Raw genomic sequence first — 22,278 nt, forward strand, 5'->3', positions numbered from 1 at the left:
GCTTCACCCTTCAGTCTGCTGCAGGGCCCATGGAGCTGGAGCATTGATCTGGCTATGCGGCTCCAGGAGGAGAGCTGGCGGCCAGACAGAGAGCTGCTGCTGATGGAAAGACAGCCTGATCATCTCCTGAACTTTAGCTATCTGGTTTCCATGGAGACCATCAGAAAAAGGCCCCTGATTTGATTCTGGTTTGTAGGTTTCCTCTGGGGTTAACATGGGACAGCAAGCCTTCAAAGTCGGTCAGAGAGACGGAAAGACGGCGGAAGCGTCCGTCTTTCAGACTCATCAGGAGAGAAGATCACTGAACGGAGAGAATCTGAAGGATCCAGACATGGAGACGTGATTCCCCATGATTCTGGAGAACTCTTCATCATCCAGAAACCTGACCTCTCAGCATCATCCGTGTCTTCATGCAGTGGAAATGACAGAAACACAGACACCGCTCCATGTCGCCATCAGGCTGAAAACATTAGCTGGAAGCTCCGCCCACAGGCGGCGTCAAGCTCAGGAACACATTTGTGGACAGACGGCGAGCAGAGAATTATCCACACGGTGAAAGAGAGGCGGTCAGTGTGGACGCAGCTGAACAGAAATGTATTCATGTTCATTAAAAACAAAGAGGACACTTTTGAATAGGAGGCAGAAAGGGCAGGTGTTCAAACCCCCCTAGGGTCCTGTGTGTGCACGTCTGACCAGCATCAACCTGTTATTTCTGTTGGTTCTGATCCATAAAGGTTTTTAATTACCATTTATTTGTCATTAGTGTTCAGAGTTCATATAGTTTTGCATTTTTCAAGAGGTTTTTTGAACTTTTTGAGCTTTTCCAGTCTGGTTCTACTGGTTTTATTGGAGTTTCTACTGTTTTTATTGTTCCTCCACGTGACCCAAAGGTCTCTGCTCGTCCCTGCTGTGCAGCTCTGTCCTTCCCCTCTGTCATGTGTTCATCCGTCCACATGAGGGCGCCGTCTAGGTCATGCCTGGTGAGCTGGAAGCCAAGAAAAGGAGAGAAAAATGGAGAAAATGAAAGACCTTAGGAAAGCTGCAGTTCAGCCTTCAGGAAGAAAAGTCTAGACCAATAATTACAGAAATAAAAGATAAAAAATGTTTTTTAAAAATCTGAAAGTCACCAAAGTGTTTAACAAACTTTTTTATGAAGTGAAAAGGTAAAATGTTTGTGTGTTGGAAGTCCCAACCTGACAGATGAGCAGAATAATAAGGCAGGCAAAGCCGTAACACTGCCCCCTGGTGGACAGGAACTCAGCAGTGCAGCTTCAGGATGGAGTGGCTTCCAACAGATCAGATCAACGTTCTGCTCTCTGCTAAAGAGGCAGAACGTCTCCTTCTAAGAAGAATCCAGAGTTCCTGTTCACAAACATCAACTGAAGCCCAAATCAGAGCTGATCAGACTGCATGGAGCCCAAGCTCCAGAAAAGAGGAGAGAAGAAGAAGTCGTCCACATGAAGCTTCACCTTAGAGGAAAAGAGGAGCTGCTGAACTAAAGTACTCGAGTACTGAGGAAGACTTTCAACCTCTGATTGATTCCGTAGAACATTTGGAACTAGAATGTAGAAAGTGCTTCAGTTCCATCAGCTGTCAGTCTGCAGCAGCTTCATCTGCTGCCTCCATCCTCTCTCTGTGAGTCTCTGCAGAGTTTTTCTGCAGCTGCTGGTTTTTCTGCAGCAGCAGCAGCATCAGAGCCAGAGAGCCAAAGAAAGTGGAAAGTCTGAGAAGGAAGCAGCTCTGAAGCTCTGCAGCTGACGGTGCAGCTTCAGGACTCATGAGGAGGAGCACATGCACGGCTCTGATGCTGCTGAACGTCTGACTGAGATGATCCACATTCAGAAGAGAGTTTCAGAGTGAAAGACGTGTGGAAGAAGAGAATCCTGAAGGTTTCTGTGCAGACATGAACTCAGTCAGAGAGCGTCTGAATGTTGGAGGATCCAGAAGAAACCAGGAGTTCATGAAGGTGGTTCTGTTGGAGCAGAGAGCAGAACTCTGATCCCAGTTTCAGGAACAATGCAGGCTCATGTTCTGGACTGAAGAGTTCTCCTGAAATGTTCTGTTCAGACTTCTTCAGGATCACATCTGTGTGTGAATGTGGAGGTTTGTCTGAACCAAGCTGCAGCTCACTTTGAAGCTCCTTCAGGCTCACACAGCAACAATGACAAAGACTGAAGCTGCTGTGCTGCCCTCTAGTGGCAAACATGGCATCTGCAGCACACATTTCTGCATTTCTCAACATTTTTGAAGCTCATCCAGAGAATGCCAAAAGTGTGCAAAGCAGTAATCAAAGCAAAAGGTGGCTACTATGAAGAACCTACAATATGACATATTCTCAGTTGTTTCACACTTTTTTGTTATGTATAGAATTCCACATGTATTCATTCATAGTTTTGATGCCTTCAGTGTGAATCTACAATTTTCATAGTCATGAAAATAAAGAAAACTCTTTGAATGAGAAGGTGTGTCCAAACTTTTGGTCCGTACTGTAAATAAAAATGTTAAGTGTTTTTTTTTTGTCTTAACCTGAAAAAATCTGTGAATTTATTTAAATCTTTCCCAGTTTTTTATTGAAAAAATCTTTGAAGAAGACACAGAAACAAGAAACAGCATTAAAATCTTTTCAGGTTGTCTGTGAAAAATGTTTGCATTCCAAAGATCTTTAAATTTTTTCACTTTTCTTTTATTATCTTACATCCTTTCATCCATCCATTCATATTAAACACCTGCTTTGGATGATTCAATTCAATTCAATTTTATTTGTATAGCCCAAAATCACAACAACAGTCGTCTCGATGGGCTTCGAAGTAAAACATGAAATCAAAAGGATCACGAATACAAAGAGTTCAATAGAAAAATACTAAAATGAACTAACAAACTGACTAAGCTATACTGGCATCCCTGCCCTTAGACCCCCCTTCACGGTAAGGAAAAACTCCCAAAAAAACCGGATTCCGGAAAAAACGAAGAAACCTCAGGGGGTGCCCACATGAAGGAGGGATCCTCCCCCAGGACGGACAGGCGATTTACCAGAAATCTTAGAGAAGAATTAACTTATCTAAATCTACAACTACATATATAAAAGTCCAGCAGACGAGCTTCATCCAGCCGTGGTTGTAGGGACAGTCAAAGGCGCGAGTCGAGCCAGAGACAGGAACCACAGCCAGGTGTAGGAGCAGGAGCAGAGGCGAGGTAAACGGTCAGGAACTGGAGCACGGATGAGCCAACAGGAGTCTGGAAGCACTCCCACTCCCCAGGAGGGGAGAGGAAAAGAGGGACAATACATGAATCGCACTGTACCAAACAGAGGCATGGAGAACTAAATGATAAATTATGATCAGGAATGGAGGAAAGGAAGGAGTAGAAAAGAAAAGAAGATGATCATTATTCTCATCATTATCTTCCTCAGAATAATTCCCCTGCTGCTTCTGAGTCAGCTGATGCCATTTCTCCATGCAGGGGCACAAACGTGGGTTAAGATTAAGGAAACGCTGGCAGCAGCTGTAAAATATTCTTTAGCATCCGGCGAGGACCCCTACGAGCCGGTGTAGGTACCGGATCGACTCGGGCTGCCGGATGTTCTCGGGGTCCTTCGGGGTCCTTCGACCAATGATGACGTCACACTATTTGATTGGCTGTAAGTTGCCACGACCAATGAGTTAACGTTGCTAAGTTTTTTTTTAAACTTTATTGACAGTTGAGGTATCATACATTGAATAACGAACAATAACAATGTAATCAACATTACCTCGAAGATCAGTCACCATTGCCAAGCATAACATAATAATAATAATAATAATAATAATAATAATAATAATAATAATAATAATAATAATAATAATAATAAACATAACATATTAACATAGAAAATAAAGAATACAGGAAAAAAAAGAAACAATGAACATAACACACAAATAAATAAAAACATAAGTAAATAAAAATAAAATAAAGGAACATAGAACCAATCTAAATAGTCTAATACTACTTAGGGGTACTCGTGAAGTTTGTATTTCTGAACAAAACTAAGCAATTTCAAGCCATTCTTCTTTTTCATATAATGAAGTGATTCAAAGTAAAAACAGAGCTCTTTATGAAATGTTGTAAAAAAGGGGTTTGGTCTTCAAAAATTTATTTTTGTTTATATAAAACTTTCCTTGCAATATCAGGATATTAAGAACTGTATTTTCTGGTCTATTATATGATACCCAATAGAACATTTTTTGAGTGTAAATAAAATGGCATTGCAATTTTGGAAAAATACCAGAAGCAGAACTCATCCCAGAATAATTTTATAATTCCACAGTTAAAGAATAAATGATCCACCGTCTCAATGTCATTCAAACAAAAACTGCAGTCATTCTCTTCAAACCCAAAACGAATCCTCAAAAATTCCTTAAATGGGTACGACGTCGCTAAGTAAAACTTCCATACAATAAGAATTTCAAAATTATTGTTTGTCTTTGTTAATAACTATACAGTTTAATGTTTATTAATAGTCGTAATTATTCTCTTTAGAAAACAGGTTTCTTGGGATCTTTTTGCTTGAAATTTTCTTTTTTTGTTTTGTTTTTGTTTACTTTTTTACCTAAGAAATTTCTTTATTCATGACTGTATTTTAGAAAAGCAATAAACGAATGTGATCAGGTTTAGTTAATATCTGCTGTGTTTTGTAGTCAAATCTGAACATTGGAGACACAGTGTGATGACGTCACGACAGCTCTTAAAAAGTTTCCTTGATACATTTTTTTTCTATTTTGATTTTCTCTTTTTATTTTCTCCTGAAAATAAACTGTTTACTTTATACTTTATTTGCCAGTCAAGTTCAAATGGCTTTTTTTGCAACCATCGACATAATATGAGCAACAGACAACACTCCAGACCAGCTGGTGGCGCTACAGCACCATGACGCTGTTAGCCAAACAAAGAAGAAGAACAGCACGAGGCGCTAGCAGTGTTAGCTTGTTAGCAGGCTAGCAGCGTTAGCTTGTGTTGAGAGGTCGGTTGTGTTTTGTTGGGACGTTTGTGAGGTTTTTGGACAGAAAGGACGATACGTGGTTCGTGTGGGAACTCTCAGCATTTTCCAAAGTGTCGTAAATGAGTGAAGAAGTGTTGAACGGAAAGACAACGTGGATTGCTGTGATTGTGAGACTAGCAGATGATCGATCGGAGCTGCAGTGAAGAGGACGGCGGTGTTTGTGGGAGTTGGAGCTGAAGATCGGAGCAGGAACCATGTCTTCCCTTCAGTCTCTGAGAGAGTTGATCAGCGAGCGACTAGCTGCTGCTGCTGAAGAAATCTGCAGACTCTGTGAAGGAACCATCGTCCAGTACGAGCAGGAGCTCTGTCGTCAGCGCAGACTGCTGGATGTCATCTGGAAACCACAGCTGCAGCTACACCACATAGGTATGTGACCTTCATCAAAGAAACAGAAAAGAAGCCCTTTGAGCTTCATGCTCTTAGTTACTCTTTCTGCATTACTCTTACTATTACTCTTACTTTGTGTAAGACTTTGTGTTATACAAATGTAATTGCCTTGTCTTACTCTCACAAGTACAATTCACCAAAAAGTTACTTATGTAATTGTAACGCGTTACTACCCACTTCTGCATATAAATATATGAAGGAGCTAAGCCTACAACTCAGCTACTGAGATTGTTTTGACCCAGGGTGAGGTTGACGCGCATCTGTTTGCTCCAGTCATAAAATGTCCACTCCCCATTTTGTATGTCGACACATTGACATTTATTTGCTGTCATTTTGCATACATACTTGTGTGTGACATTGACCAGCCTGCGTTCCTTGCGCTCGTGCGGTACTGCGGTCAAAACCCTTTGCCCTTCCGGGCCAAAACACCTAACAAACACTTTGACGTCTTCCCTTACATACAGAATCTCCTTGATCTACAATCACATTTATGGCTCCTATAATATATATATATATATATATATATATATATATATATATATATATATATATATATATATATATATATATATATATATATATATATATATAATTCATTTCCATTAGTCTCTTTTGGTTTAGTTTGGTTTTGGTTAATAACCACCTCTGTGTATATATTCATTTCAATGAGGCTCTTCTGGTTCTCCAGACTCCTCAGACATTCTTTCCAATGATCACAGAGTTTATTGATGCTTGAAACAACCCAAAAGTCCTGGAAACATATAAAAGGCTCCTTGTTGTGTTTGTTTTTCCTTGCAGTCCTCCCCCAGCATTGGATGACTGAAGAGGACGATCTCTGCAACCAGCAGAGGAATTTCAGAGTGGAACAGAAGGAACCAGAACCTCCACAGATTAAAGAGGAACAGGAGGAACCAGAACCTCCACAGATTAAAGAGGAACCAGGGGAACTCTGCATCAGTCAGGATGAAGATCAGTTTGATCTGAAGCAGGAGACTGATACCTTGATGGAGATTCCTACTTATGAGGAAGATGAGAACAGTGAAGCAGATCTAAACAATCAGCAGAGCTTTAATGTAACTGATAGTCAGGATGAAGAAGGAAACCAACATGAAGAATCAACATCAACTACAGATGAAGAGACAGAATCAACATCAACTACAGATGAAGAGACAGACCCACAGAACAGAGATCAGAGGAAGAGGAGGGACCGAAGTCATGTCCAAAGTGTGGACAGCTCTCACATGTCAGCAGGTCAGTGTGACTCTGATCTTCATCTCCACACTATCGGTATGTTCACTTCAACAACGGTTCTATCTTGAGCTTCAAGCTCTCCAAACATGCAGTCCATCAACAGCGTGTCCTGGAAGAGTCTCTTCTGTCCCTTCCAGTTGAAAAGACAGAAGACATTGTTGGTTAGTGCAGCCGACAACATTCTTCAAATCATATGATCTTAGTTAGTCCCTCCAGCTAACGACAAACAGGAAACCTTAACAGATCAAAGTGAAAATTGTTAGCAGATAAAAAAGTACAATCTGTTTTGTCGTCTGTGGTTCTAAGTTTGTAGTTCAGTTCTTTTCAGCAGATTTCTCTGTCAAACCCAAAATCCCATCTTAACCTCTTTGATGTCTCCATGTCTCCAATTCCAGACATTCAGACAGCTTCTATTTCCAAAACTACATTTCAAGCTAAAACCCAAAGACAGGGTCCTGCTCATGGATCTGCAGACAGAAAAGATTCAAACCTGAACACATCAGTGAAAACTGCTTAGTGTCAGAATTGTTCTCCATCTTTTCTGGACTGATTCTTCCTCCAGTGCAGCTTCATCTTCATCAAACTGCTCCTCATTTTATTGATGTCCTATTCATTTATTGGCTTTCTGCCTAGCCTCTGCCAGCTGCAACTCAATTAACTGTTTATTGAAACCACAGCTGCAGTTACACCACATACTAGGTATGTCACCTTCATCAAACAAACAGAGAAGCCCTTTGAGCTTCATGCTCTTCTCTTTGGTGACCCGTCTGTCACCCAGTGGCGGTTCCACACTAAACTTACTGTCCGGGCGGGGGTATGTATGTACTATGTATGTGGGTGCTGAAACCGGTGTCAGCACGAGGTGTATGGGTGGGGTGTATGTAGTCCTATACTGTTCATAATTAAATAAATTAAATAAATAAATATTTAATTAAATAAATAAGTAATTATATATATATATATATATATATATATATATATATATATATATATATATATATATATATATATATATATATATATATATATATATATATATATATATATATATAATAAGGTTTTTCACAATTTCATGATCTTTTTATATATTTACAAGAGATTTATTGGTTGATTGTGTATTTGCATGAGGTCATATTTAATTAATTAATTAAATATTTATTTATTTAATTATGAACAGTATAGGACTCCATAGGGGTGAGGTTTTGTGTGTGTGTACTAAAACAGCTGTTTCTGATATTAATTTAGCACCCAGATCCGGCCATAAATAAAATAATTTTATAAGAGACAAAGACAAAAAGAAACAAAATGAGTAAAGTATAAATATTTCAGACCGGCCTTCCATTCATTTTCTTAACTCGTTTGATTCCTTTAATGCAGGGGTTTCAAACTCGCCGCCTGCGGGCTATTTGCGGCCCCCAAGATGATATTTTGCGGCCCCCGCCTTAATTTGAAAGTTTAATGTTAATGCGACCTGCCAGTCTGTATGAATGACACCTCTTCAATTTTGTATGCGGAGCTGAAGAATCAACCAATCACAGTGAAGTATATGACTCTTGGGGGCGGGGCTTTGACTGGGCTTGAAAGCACAGTAGAATATTTAAGGCAGGAAACCTGACCGCCCCCTCCCCGGACCAGGAGGAGTTCCTTACTTTACTTTACTTATCTAAATACATGCAGTCAATGCTGAACCTTTCTCTGGGTCGCACAGACCCGGAGGAGGGCTGAGGTTATGGTTATGGTTAGGCGCGCGGCGCCGACCCATCTCCCGGTCCTGCAGGAGGTGGGTCGCTACGGAGAATAAATGTCCCACACCTACATCCGTGACAACTAACGGGGCTCTAACATTAAACACGTGCGAGAGACAACATAATGTACACATTGAAAATACGTGGGGAAAATGCAACGATAGACGTGAGATGAACCAGCGCCGCCCCTGGATCCGCCCCCGGGGGGGTGGTATTTGAAATTATTTTAATTGATCATTCAACTGCACATTCCACACATTTCCCATAATGCATTGTTTTGTAGTCATTGGGCAGCATGCAGTCAGTGCAGTACTAAGTTTCCAGCTGTGTTCCCTCAGGTTGGGGCCTTGATCCCCCCCTCTTTCTGGTGATATTTTTGTGATGATTGACAGGTGATGTTGGAGCAAAAACAAAATCATACGTCACTCACAAGGTGATCTGCGCAGCGTTTTGTCCACCTGGGTGATCTCAAACACGCTTATTGTGCATCTTGGCTACACATGTTTGGTGTTGCCAACATGAATTTCCATCTTTTTTTTTTATAAAAAATATAGGAGTGGATGACCGGCTGCTCTACAATAACTTGTGACCGGGGGGTTTATATGTGCAAAAAGTCATAAGAAAGAAAATCCAACAGTGGTTACTGAATTTTGTTTCTCCTTTACCAATTTGTTGTTTAAAGGGCAAACATTCAACACAGACTCAGCATTGGGGGCACAAACTCTCTGACTGCTTCATTTTCTATGTCAATAAGTCCAAGTTTAGTCCAGATATACTGACAATCATCTTCATCCACACTGAGGGTCTTAGCTGTTTCGGAGGAAGTGCTGCCAAGTTTCCAGCAGTAAGAAGAAGACAAGAGAAGCCATGTTCAGAAGAACCATTGATAGAGGTTACAGAACTGTAGAATTTAAGTCTTCTTTTGTGTTTAATAGTTATGATTCAACAGTGTTAACTGAACTGTGTTAGTAGGGACATTTAAATTAGAAAACAGCAGATATAGAAGACTAATTAAACAGAAATGTATTAATGATTTATTTACTTATTGATTATTTTATTTACGTATTTTATTTGAATGAGAATTTTATGAGTACATTTTGTACATAAAATGGTTAATAATAGAGTACAGTAATAGTATAGTACATGTCCTCTCTGACAAAATGGCGGACGGTGAGATAGCAGTGGTGAGTCCAGACCAGACCTCAGCAAAAAACCCAAATCCAAACTACGATCTGAACTCACAGTCTCTAAGTACAGCTTCGGGGATCATTACTGACCTCAAAGAAGACATCTGTCGTCCGAGGGTTGAACTACAACTGAAGGACGCTCTCCTGTCCAAGTTCATGGACGGCTCCTTCGCCCAGTCGGCGGCTAAGCTGCCTCAGTGCTGCACTCCAGCTCCATGGGATCCGTCCACCTGCGCATGCCCTTCTTCAACTTCAACTCCTAAGCAACGATCCCTGGATGAAGAAGTGGTTGTCCGAAGGCCCAGAAGGAGTTCTGATGAGACCTGGAAGCCTCCTCTCCTGAGTCTGTCCAACCGCTTCGCTGGTCTGGCCACAGATTCTCCCGCTCCTTCCTCAGCGACTACAACGACACAGACTCCACCGGATTTGGGCTCCACTCTCGATTTCCCCTCTCTCCGGAGAGACGCCACGGTGATCCTGGAGGAAGAAGGAAAAATCGCGGCATGCAGAAACCCGGTTCGGGCCCCCAGGATTACAACTAAAGGCTCATCAGGATCAGACGAGCGTCTGCAGTTGGATTTCCCCGCGTCCTCGCGGGCTCCAGCATCTTCCTCCCGCCGTCGGATCCTGAAGGAAGCCGTCCGCTTCCATTCCAGCAAGGCTCGGGCCTCGCCGCTGCTGACGGACCACCGGCCACAGGGTGAGGCCGCAGCTGCCGCTGTCGTCATTTGCCTGTCGGCGCTACACCTCCGCCCGCGTCTTTTGCTCCCCTGTTTGCCCCGTCAACAGCGATAATCGGTGATTCTATAATAAGGAAGGTCCGCTTCTTCAACGCGGTCACTCACTGCTTTCCGGGAGCCATGGTTCTGGATATTCTAGAGAAACTCCCAGACCTGCTGCGATTTCTCCCTTCCACAGTCAGGAGGCTGATTTTACACGTCGGTTTTAATGACACCTCCTATAGAGAGTCTGAAACTACTAAAAAGGCGTTCATCAGACTTTTTAATTTTTTAAACTCCTGCCCATCGACTGTTTTTATTTCGGGACCCCTCCCCTCCCTCTCCCGCCGCCAGGGCCATTTCAGCAGGCTGCTGAGTCTGAGCTCCTGGCTCCAGTCTGTTGCCAACCTGAACAAGTTTGTTTTTATTGACAATTTTAATCTGTTTTGGAACAGAACTTCATTCTATAAATCTGATGGTATTCACCCCAGTCCACTGGGCAGCAATGTTTTAGCAGCCAACATCAGACACTCTGTCCAGACTTCCCCTGCCCCCATCATGCCCACACCTGTCCAAACCTCCTCTTCATCCGTACAGACATCGGTCTGTGGAAGTGACTGACTAGATTTGGTTTCCTCCCACATCCCCCAACAAACCATCATCACTGCTTTCGTTCCAAGACCTGCTGCCCACCCAGTCTATCCTATTAGGACTATTATTACACTCAGGTCTTCTGTGAAGGGACATGCGGAGAGAAAAACAAACACTGTCTTCCAGAGGCGCCGGCCAGAGGCGCTGACCACAGTGTGCTCTCCTTTCTCCCCCGCTCTACTCCAGATCCTCTCTGTTCCACTAACTCTACTACAGTCATCCTTGGTCTCCTCAACATCCGCTCGCTCACCAATAAAGGCCAGCTGGTCCAGGACATTCTTACTGACCGAAAGCTGGACTTTCTATGCCTCACAGAGACTTGGCAGCAACCTGGGGACTTCACTGCACTCAATGAGGCAACTCCATCTGGATTTGTGTACACCAGTGAGCCGCGCATACATGCACGAGGCAGTGGTGTCCTGATGATCTATCGTGAGTCCTGGCAAGTCCTTCCTGTCTCTGTTCCTACTTACTGCTCATTTGAATATACTGCATTACTCCTTTCTGGTCCTGCCCCCCACCATAGTTGCTACAGTCTACCGTCCGCCCAAATACAACAAGGATTTTCTAAATGACCTTTCACATCTCACATGGCTCGTCCACATTTGGAAATTTGGCGAGGCCCAACGCTTGGGGGCAAGGACCAGAACCCACAACACAGGGACGCGGACACCCCCCCGGCTCAGCTGTGATGTGATCCCTTGCCCTGAGCTTTCTTGGCCTTCCTCTTGAGATTCCTCTTGGCCTTGCCAAAAAGCTCAGGGATCCCTCTCCCTGCGTGGAGAGAGGGCCGCCGGGCTCAGGAAGCCAGCACCCAGGGAACATTGGCCGCCATCGCCAAGGGCCCAGTACCCCTTACCAGGGATGGGGTAGGGGACAGATGGTCCAAGGTCCCACCTTCCTTGTGAAATGCGTGCATGTGTGTGCGTTTATGTTGGAATGTATATTTGGAGGAGTAAAGTGGGTGCAGTCAAAATTGGCGGGTAGGGCACTGAGGGGACGTCTCCTGATTACTCACAGTGATGTCCCATCACCCTCCCCACCAAGGGCCCTAAATGTCTAAGGTGCAGTTACAATTGGCAGGTAGGGCGCAAAAGGACATCTGCTGCTTGATGGCAGTGATGTCCAAGCACCCTCCTTACTAAGGGCCCTACATGTCTACGGTGCAAATAAAACCGAGAGGGGGGGGGACTATTAAATACGGCAACCACGGTAGGGGGACCACTGCCAAGTAGATCCTCCCCCAAGGTGCAAGGCAGGCTAACCCCCCCCCCATCACCCTGATAAGAGATTATATAAGGAAGATAGTAAGTTGGGCACAGTTGGTAGACTCCCCCACCCCCAAAACCCACCCCCCAGGGACACGAACACCCCCGGCTCAGATGTAATGTGAACCCCCCCACCGCGCGGAGAGAGCACCGCCGGGCCCAGGAAGCCTGCACCCCGGGGACACGGCCGCCGTTGCAAAGGGGCCCGTACCTCCCACCAGGGAAGAGGCAGGGGACAGATGGTCCCAGGTCCCACCTTCCTTGCAAAATGTGTGTGCGTGTATGTGTGTTTAAGAGGGTGTGTGTGTGCATGTGTGTGTGTTTATGTTGGGATGTATATATTGAGGGGGGAGGGGTGTGTGTACTAAGGGGGGTGCAGTTAAAATTGGTAGGGCATTAAGGGGACGTCTCCTGATTACTCACAGTGACATCCCCTTACCCTCCCCACCAAGGGGCCCTAAATGTCTAAGATGCGGTTAAAATTGGCGGGTAGGGTGCTAGGAGGACATCTGCTGCTTGCTGGCAGTGATGTCCAAGCACCCCCCCTACCAAGGGCCCTACATGTCTATGGTGCAAATAAAACCGAAAGAGGGGGGGCCCACTCCATACGGCAGCCATAAGAGGGGGGCCACTGCCTAGTAACCCCCCCCCCAAGGCTCATCGCAGGCTAAGCCCCCCACCCCCTCACCCTATTATGAGGTTATATGAGGAAGGGGGTAAGTTGGGGACAGCTGGTAGACTGTCCCCCGGTGGTCAAACAGCTGTCCCCCCCCTCCCCCCCAGCAAGGGGGCCAGGCCCACCCAGCCCAGGGGCCCCACCCCCGGAGGCGCCGACACCCCAGGCCCAGCACCACCCACCCCACACAGAGGGAGAGGAGCCCCCCCCCCCCCCCCCCCCCCGGAGCAAGCCCAGGCCCCCACCCCCAAACGCCGGCCCTAGAAGAGCTCTGGTCAGGCCTCGACGGGACCGAGGCAGCCAACCGGCAGGGGAAACCGCCGATGGCCTCAGGGGAGACCCCGATCCGTCAACCCTCCCTGCCCCGTACCAATAGTGCCCCCCCCCTCCCCCAGAATGCCCCCCCACAGGACAGGGCCGACAAGACCCCCCCCCCCCCCCCACCCCCCCAGACCCCACAGCCGAAGCGGATGACACCCAGAGCGCCCGGGGGCCCCAAGAGGGTTGTCCCGTCCCGCCCCAGAGCCAGGGAAGGGCTGATCCAAGCCCCAGGCGTAGATGGGAAGCCCATCCAGCGCCGCTGGGCCCCCCCCCGAGCAGCGCCCCCCGCCAACCCCCCCAGCACAGGCAAAGGGACCACCCCCCCCAAGCCAAGCCAGACCACCACCCCACCCACCACCACGCACCCCCAAACCGAAGCCCAGAGGACCACGCAGCGCCCCAGCCCGCCCCACCCAGGTGCCGGACCCGACCCCCCGACCAACGGAGCCCCCACTACCCCCCGCCAGGCACCGGAGGCCCCGACCCCCACCCCGGCCCGCGGCAGAAGGGCAAGAAGCAGCGACGACAGAGAGCTAGCTCCGTGACTTAGGGGGCATGCACTGTGCAGAACCACAGTGCATGCATGTTAATGTCGGGTAGATTACTGTCACAGTGCTGACAAATGTCTGAGTTGCTGAGACCCATCTTGAACATCCTCTGTCCAGTGTAGTAAATTCTGTGAAGAGTTTTGAAATGGATTAGCTGCAGATTTGGACTTTTTGTCAGTTCAAATCCGCATCATATTTTGTTGTCGGAAGTGAAATATTATTATCTAAATTACATAAAAGTTTGTATATTTTGGAGAGAGTTCTATTCATTGAAAAATTAATCAGAGTGGTAACTACATCTGGTAGCTTTAAATCGTTGTCTCTGTATTTAAACTTTTTAGTAATACTTGATTTAAGTTGCTGATATTCCAAGAAGTTATTTATTCCATGTTTGTCTTGAAGTTCCTGGGGAGTTATGAATCTTCTATCAATAATTATATGCTCTAGTTGTTTTATGCCCCCTGCTTGCCAAGCTGGGAAGTGGATAATTTTTTTGTTTATGAGGATGTCTGGGTTGTTCCAGATGGGTGTCATTTTGCACGGTTGAATTGATGATTTTGATATTTTGAGAAATTCCCACCAGGCTGTTAAAGTGGCGTTTATATTAATACTTTTGAAACAATCCTGTTTTTTAACTGTTTGGCTAATAAATGGAAGATCTGACAGGTTGATCTTTCCACATAACGCCTGTTCCAAGTCTAACCATGAGTTGGTTTCTGGATTATTTTTTAACCATTTTAAGATGTATTGTAATCTATTTGCAAGAAAGTATTTGTGGAAATTAGGTAATTCTAATCCTCCACAGCTTTTTGCAGATTTTAAAGTTTTTAGACTAATTCTTGCAGTTTTATTGTTCCATAAAAAGCTTGATATGGATGAGTCTAATGTTTTGAACCATTTTAGTGGCGGTTGTGTGGGAATCATTGAAAAGAGATAATTAACTTTGGGTAAGATTTTCATTTTTACCGTGGCTACCTTGCCCATAAGGGACAGAGGCAGGTTGGTCCAGCGTGTTAGATCGTCCTGTATGCTTTTCAGTAATGGGGTGTGGTTTAGCTGCACCAGTTCTGATAGTTTGGGGGGAAAATTGATACCTAGATATTTGATATTTCCTGGCTTTTTCTTGTGTTTGTATTCCTGCAGTTCTCCCCCAGCATTGGATGACTGAAGAGGAAGATCTCTGCAATCAGCAGAGGAACTTAAGAGTGCAACAGAAGGTACCAGAACCTGCTCAAAGTGAAGAGCAACAGAAGGAACCAGATCCTTCACTGATTAAAGAGGTACAGGAGAAACCACAACCTCCACAGATTAAAGAGGAACCAGGGAAAGTCTTCATCAGTCAGGATGAAGATCAGCTTGATCTGAAGCAGGAGACTGATACCTTGATGGAGATTCCTACTTATGAGGAAAATGAGAACAATAAAGCAGATCTAAAAAATCAGCAGAAGAACTTCAGAGTGGATCATGAGGAACCAGAACCTCCACAAACCGAAGAGGAACAAGGGGAGCAACAACTTCAACAGATTAAAGAGGAACCAGAACCACCACAGATTAAAGAGGAGCCAGGAGAACTCTGCACCAGTCAGGATGAAGATCAGCTTGATCTGAAGCAGGAGACTGATACCTTGATGGAGATTCCTACTTATGAGGACAATGACAACATTGAAGCAGATCTAAACAATCAGCAGAGCTTTAATGTAACTAATAATCAGGATGAAGAAGGAAACCAACATGAAGAATCAACATCAACTACAGATGAAAAGACAGACCCACAGAACAGAGATCAGAGGAAGAGAAGAGACAGAAGTAATGTCCAAAATGGGTATGATGAAAGATATTGTGCATGTAAAAAATGTGGTAAAAGGTTTAGTGGGCAGTCTCAGTTGAAATTTCACATGAAAACTCATACAGGAAAGAAAACATTTTCTTGTAAAAACTGTGAAAAAAGTTTTAGTTATAAATCTAATCTCAAAAAACACAGGACAACTCATACAGGTGAAAAGCCGTTTATGTGTAAAGAATGTGATTCAAGTTTTAGTCAAATGTCTAGTCTAAAAACACACATGAGCATGCACACAGGAAAAAGGCTTTTTTCATGCGAAGAATGTGATTCAAGTTTTCGTCATGTGGCTAGTCTTAAAATACACATGAGAACACACACAGGGGAGAAGCCTTTTTCTTGTAAAGTATGTACAAAAAGTTTTGGTCAAATATCTCATCTCAAAGCACACATGAGAACTCACACAGGAGAAAAGCCTTTTTTTTGTAAAGAATGTGATAAAAGTTTTAGTGAAAAATCAAAACTTAAAATACACATGAGAACACACACAGGGGAGAAGCCTTTTTCTTGTAAAGTATGTACAAAAAGTTTTGGTCAAATATCTCATCTCAAAGCACACATGAGAACTCACACAGGAGAAAAGCCTTTTTCTTGTAAAGAATGTGATACAAGTTTTAGTCGTATAGTTCATCTCAAAACACACATGAGAACTCACACAGGAGAAAAACCTTTTACTTGTAAAGAATGTGATACAAGTTTTCGTCATGTGTCTAGTCTTAAAATACATATGAGAACTCACACAGGGGAGATGCCCTTTTCTTGTAAAGAATGTGATAAACGTTTTAGTGAAAAATCAAAACTCAAAATACACATGAGAACTCACACAGGAGAAAAGCCTTTTACTTGTAAAGAATGTGATACAAGTTTTAGTCACAGATCTAATCTCAAAATACACATGAGAACTCACACAGGAGAAAAGCCTTTTACTTGTAAAGAATGTGATACAAGTTTTAGTCACAGATCTAATCTCAAAACACACATGAGAACTCACACAGGAGAAAAGCCTTTTACTTGCAAGAAATGTGATGCCTGTTTTAGTCGAATATCTATTCTAAATACACACATGAAAACTCATATAAGTGAGAGATAGTTTTTATGGCTGATAAATGGCGGTCATAAATGCCATTTAGTAAAATACATTAGAAAACACAGTTTAGAAGCTTTTCTTTTGTAACAAAAAAAAATAGATAAAGGATTTATAGAAAAATCTCAACTTCAAAAACAGAAAAACTTAGAGCAGAAAACTTGTACAGTATATGGGAAAATATTGTGAAAATGCCATTTAGTCTTTTTTTTCTTTTTCGTTTTTAGAAGAAAGAACTTTTTTTTTTTATATACTAAAAAGGAAATGTTGGAATATTTCAAGCCTTAGTTTAATTTAGTGAATTTATTGTATAGGTTTAAATAAAACAATGTTCTTTGTCCGGGAAAAAAAAGAACATTATAACAAATGTTTATGTCAAAAACATTTAGTGATCATGTTTAACCCTTGTGCTATCTTAGGCATTTTGCCGTTGGGAGTTGGGTCATCTAGACCCACTAGACAGTGCGCTGAACCATTTTTCTTCAATGATTTGTGATCTTCCCTGGTGTCCATGGATTACATGAAATCTTTCCACCTTAATCCACCTTTGTCATTGTTGGGAGAGCACGTCAATGTAAGGGTGGGGGTCATAGGATAGCACAAGCAATAAATCTTTTTCAATGACTATGATGTTACTGTTTGATCAACCAGTAAAGTTCCCTGAGCTGAATCCAATGAATAAAATCTATGACCTGTTAAGAAGAGGAAGATGAAACACCAGGCCTAATGATAAAGACGACTTGAAGTCTGCTGTTAAATCAGCCTGAGCTTTCATTACATGTGCACCCCCCCAAGCTGGTGGCCTCAATGACAGAGCATTGATGTAGTAATTCAGTTCAAAGGAGGCAGTAACTACATTTTGTCCTGCCATTGTTTTTTATTATTTTAGACAAAACTTATTTAGTTGACCATTGTTGTATTTTCTGCTAAGACAATGTTTATGTTGTCAAAGTGTGTACATTATTATGAAAATATTTTGTAAACATCTTTGATTTTTTTTGTCATAATTTCATTGTTGTTTTAGACTAAAAGAAGGGACTTCAGTTTTTAATTTGTCAAGGCATGTGATCTAGTAACCATTGAGTGAAAAAAATATATATTTTAAATCCACTAACTAATGGAATCACCATGAATCAGCAAATTCTGCAGCTCAGAAAAGCGGCTTCAATATGCAATGTTTTAAAACATAAAGTGTTGCAGAACTTTTAGGATGGAAAAACTGTGGAGAACATTTTCATGTGAATCCTCTTCTAAGCTGTTTGTCCCCTTTTGGGGTCATGAAGGCAGGGGACATCCTGCATCCAGTCTGTCACAGGGCCCATGCACTCTCACATTCACATCTAGGGACAATTTAGACCAACCAATCCATCTATGAAGCATTTTTGGGATGGAAGCTGGAGTCCCCAGAGGAAACCTACACATGCACAGAGAGAACATGCAAACTCTTTTACGACAGCAGGAAGGAGGCAGTACGACAGCAGGAAGGAGGCACTGCATGACCTGCACCTACAGATCAGCGAGCAGCAGACTGCACACCCAGACGCATTTCTCATCATGGCTGGGGATTTTAATCACGCAGACCCCAAAAGTGTGTTCCAAAAACTTTATCAACACATTAGCTTTCCAACACGTGGAGAAAATATACTGGACTGTGTTTACACCTCACAGAGAGGAGCCTACAAAGCCCTCCCCCTCCCCCACCTTGGATCTTCAGACCACATCACTGTGATGCTAATGCCTGCACACAGACCCCTAGGAAAAGTGGCCAGACCGGTTAGGAAAAGCATACGGGTGTGGCCAGAGGGGTCCTCAGAGGCTCTCCAGGACTGTTTCAGCTCCACAGACTGGAACATGTTCAAGCAGGCCGCAACAAACAACAACACCACAGACCTCCAGGAGTACTCAGAGACTGTTACTGCCTACATCGCCAAGTGTGTTGATGATGTCACAGTAACTAAGACCATCACAGTCCGGGCAAATCAGAAGCCGTGGCTAACAGGAGAGGTCTACAGACTCCTGAAGGTCCGTAATGCTGCCTTCAGAGCTGGAGACGAGGTGGCCTTGAGGACAGCTAGGGCCAACCTGACCCGCGGCATCAGAGAAGCCAAGAGACAATATTCCAGGAGGATCGCCCATCACTTCAGCGACAGCAGAGACACCCAGAGCCTGTGGCGTAGACTTCGGACCATCACAGACTACAAACCTCCCCCACAGACATGTGACAGCTCCATCACCCTGCTGAACGATCTGAACTCCTTCTACGCTCGCTTTGAGGCAGCGAACAGCACAACGGCCCAGAAAACTCCACCCTCTCCTGGTGACCAGGAGTTGTCGCTGTCTTCAGACAGCGTGAGGAGATCCCTCAGCAGGATCAATCCACGGAAAGCCCCAGGACCAGACAACATCCCTGGTCGGGTGCTGAGAGACTGTGCGGGTGAGCTGGCTGATGTCTTCACAGACATCTTCAACATCTCTCTGAGTCAGGCTGTCATCCCCACATGTTTCAAAGCGACCACCATCATACCCGTCCCAAAAAAGCCATCTCCCTCCTGCCTTAATGACTACCGTCCGGTTGCCCTGACCCCCATCATCATGAAGAGCTTCGAACGGCTAGTCATGCGGCACATCAAGTCTGCCCTGCCCCCCTCCCTGGACCCATTTCCGTTTGCTTATCGGTCCAACCGCTCAACAGAGGACGCCATCTCAACTGCTCTGCACTCCGCACTCACCCACCTGGAGAATAAGGATTCATATGTCAGGATGCTGTTCATTGACTTCAGCTCAGCATTCAACACCATCATCCCCCAGCAGCTCACTCACAAACTTGCTCAGCTGGGGCTCAACACACCTCTGTGCAACTGGCTGCTAGACTTCCTGACGGGGAGACCACAAGCAGTGCGAGTCGGCAGCAACACATCCAGTACTATCATGATGAACACAGGGGCTCCCCAGGGATGTGTGCTGAGCCCCCTCCTCTTTACCCTGCTGACCCACGACTGCGCCCCGACACACAGCTCCAACATTTACGTTAAATTTGCCGACGACACCACAGTGGTGGGTCTCATCAGGAGCGGAGATGAGACAAACTACAGGAGTGAGGTGAGCCACCTGGCTGGTTGGTGCAGAGACCATAATCTCCTCCTGAACGTGGAGAAGACGAAGGAGATGGTGGTGGACTTCAGGAGAGTGCACACTCAGCATGCTCCTCTGACCATCAACAACACTACGGTGGAAAGAGTGAGCAGCACTAAGTTCCTGGGTGTGCACATCACAGACAACCTCTCCTGGTCCGAGAACATGGCATCACTAGCTGGGAAATCACAGCAGCGTCTCTACTTCCTCCGTAAACTCAAGAAAGCAAAAGTCCCTCCCCCCATCATGCACACGTTCTACAGAGGCGCTGTGGAGAGCATCCTCACCAGCTGCATGGTGTGGTTTGGTGCCTGCAACGCGTCCTGCCGGAAGTCCCTCCAACGCATCGTGAGGGCAGCTGAGAGGATCATCGGTGCCCCCCTCCCCTCCCTCCAGGACATCTACAACACCCGCCTGACCCGAAAAGCCCTCTGCATTGCAGCTGACGCCACCCATCCATCCAACAGCTCCTTCAGTCTGCTTCCATCTGGGAGAAGACTACGCAGTCTTCAGGCCAGGACCAGCAGACTCAGAGACAGTTTTCTCCTCCAGGCTGTCAGGAAGCTGAACTCTCTCCCAGCCCTGCCCCCCCTCCCCTCCTGCTGCCCTGTTGCCCTCCTGCTCTGCTGAACTCTGACACACATACGTCACCTACCTCATCAGCACTGACTGCACCTTCCACCAGTCCTCTAGTGCCGTTAAAAAACTAAGTAACTGTACTTCAGTCACTTTATTCTCTAGTCACTTTATTCTCTCCTCATTGTTTTACTTTTATTTTTTTTATACTATTTATATTTAGGCCTCTACTACTATTTATAGTTGTTTATTGTGCAATTTGAAGGTGTCTCCCCGTTTAAACTGAAGATGAAGAGAAAACGCAATTTCAATTTCTATGTATGTGTCAACATTGTAGATCTTGACAAATAAAGTTACTTGACTTGACTCTACTGTTTTCAGATCCTCCAACCAGGACTTGAACCGAGGGCCTTCTTGCTTTGAGGCAAGAGTGCTAACCACTGCACCACCGTACAACCCGATAACAAATATGTATATGTTTTTGTTGTTTATGTTACTCCTGAACGTAACCAGAATGTTGATGGAAACTTGTTTAAAGTAACAAACCCCATTTATTTCTTTCTCTATAAATCTTTGTTTGTATCACTTTTGTTGATTTTGATCTTCGGTTCTAAATGATGCTGATTTAATACATATAATTTAAACTTTTTTAAACATCCTGTAAAAATACATACCTATAGTAACTGTACAAACATATTCTATTAAAAAGCAAGAATCGTGGTTCGATCTGTGAGCCGTTGAGCTTGATTCATGAATTGAATCGGATCACCACCTAAGGAACGATCCACAGTCTTAGTAGAACCGCATCCCTACCATTTAGTGAGGAAATGATTTTCCTAAAAATGTATGAAGGAAGATGCGGATAAAGAACCAGACTGGTGTTTGTGTCTGGAGTTCTTGTGATTCATGTTTTCTTGTAGACATTAGAACTGTTCCTCTGTTCTTTTTGGTTCTCAGTGTTCTGTTCCAATCTTTACTGTGAATAATAAAATGGACGTGAACATCAGTCAGAAGTGTGGAGTCTTTCCCACAGTCTGGGTTTCTGCTGTTTGTTGGTTCTCTGCTGGTTCCAAAGTTGGACTCTGTTCCAAAAAAGTTCAAGGGTAAATTAATTAATGTTCTACACTATTGGTTCCAAATTTGCATGGAACTTTAAATATGAAGGACTGCATTCACTGTGAAACAATTATTTATTCAAAGACGTGAGCATAAAATGACTTTTAAGGAGAATAAATGTTTAAACTTTTAGACTAGATGGAGACTGAAGCATTTTTCTTTTTAATATCTGTGAAAAATATCACATTTATCTAAAAATCAGAATCACACTTTAGAACAACTGTTTTTCCTGTTTTTATTGGACTAATGTTTACAATCTGCTGAGCAGAAATATCTAATGTTGAACTGAATGTTGAACTGTTGAACTTTTCACGAGTTTGTTCATAAAACCCAATTTGTGTGCAGTAAAGACAGCCGTTATAAAGCCTTATATATCTTGTAACAGGTTTAATAGTATAAAATATAACCAGTGTGTTTGTGACTGAAAGAAAGAATGATGAGAGAAACACCTCTGCTGTTTGGACACTTTGACCAGCAGAGGGCAGCAGAACTTTCAGCAACTCTGGATCTGATCCCACAAAAACAATCCATGGATGATCAGATTTCAGAAGATTTGAAGGATCAAAGACAAAGATGTTCTGAAGAGAAGATGTGAGAAGAAAGTCCAGAATGAATCCACTCTGACTTCTCCTCATGTCTCTGAAGCTTGTGTCTTCATGTCTTCACCTCAGAGTTTCTTCTGGATTCCATGTGGATCAATAATATTGATCATGTTCTGTTGTCATTTTCCATCAGAACTTCA

At 44.0% G+C, this 22,278-nt stretch overlaps 2 protein-coding genes and 1 long non-coding RNA gene across 4 annotated transcripts in view; 2 read left to right on the plus strand and 1 right to left on the minus strand.

Moving 5' to 3' along the window:
• The window catches only part of LOC144987744 (uncharacterized), a 202,143-nt gene that overhangs the window by 83,054 nt on the left and 96,811 nt on the right, over positions 1-22,278 (plus strand). The gene's annotated exons all lie outside the window — the stretch shown is intronic.
• The window catches only part of LOC144988499 (uncharacterized), a 62,573-nt gene that overhangs the window by 14,232 nt on the left and 26,063 nt on the right, over positions 1-22,278 (minus strand). The window lies entirely within an intron of this gene.
• On the plus strand, positions 3,886-21,426 carry LOC144986907 (uncharacterized). 2 transcript variants are annotated; one of them, XM_078935617.1, is made up of 4 exons: positions 3,890-5,401; positions 6,221-6,673; positions 14,932-15,610; positions 20,802-21,426. In XM_078935617.1, the coding sequence occupies exons 1-4, from the start codon at positions 5,230-5,232 to the stop codon at positions 20,959-20,961; spliced, it is 1,464 nt and encodes a 487-aa protein (XP_078791743.1). In that variant the 5' UTR covers positions 3,890-5,229; the 3' UTR covers positions 20,962-21,426. The 2 variants fall into 2 exon arrangements, with proteins under 2 accessions (XP_078791736.1, XP_078791743.1); XM_078935610.1 differs by lacking the exon at positions 20,802-21,426 and having other exon boundaries at positions 3,886-5,401; positions 14,932-17,339.

The sequence above is a fragment of the Oryzias latipes genome, chromosome 2 (genome assembly GCF_053564925.1).
Source record: "Oryzias latipes strain Hd-rR chromosome 2, Olatipes_Hd-rR_3.1".
NCBI lineage: Eukaryota > Metazoa > Chordata > Actinopteri > Beloniformes > Adrianichthyidae > Oryzias > Oryzias latipes.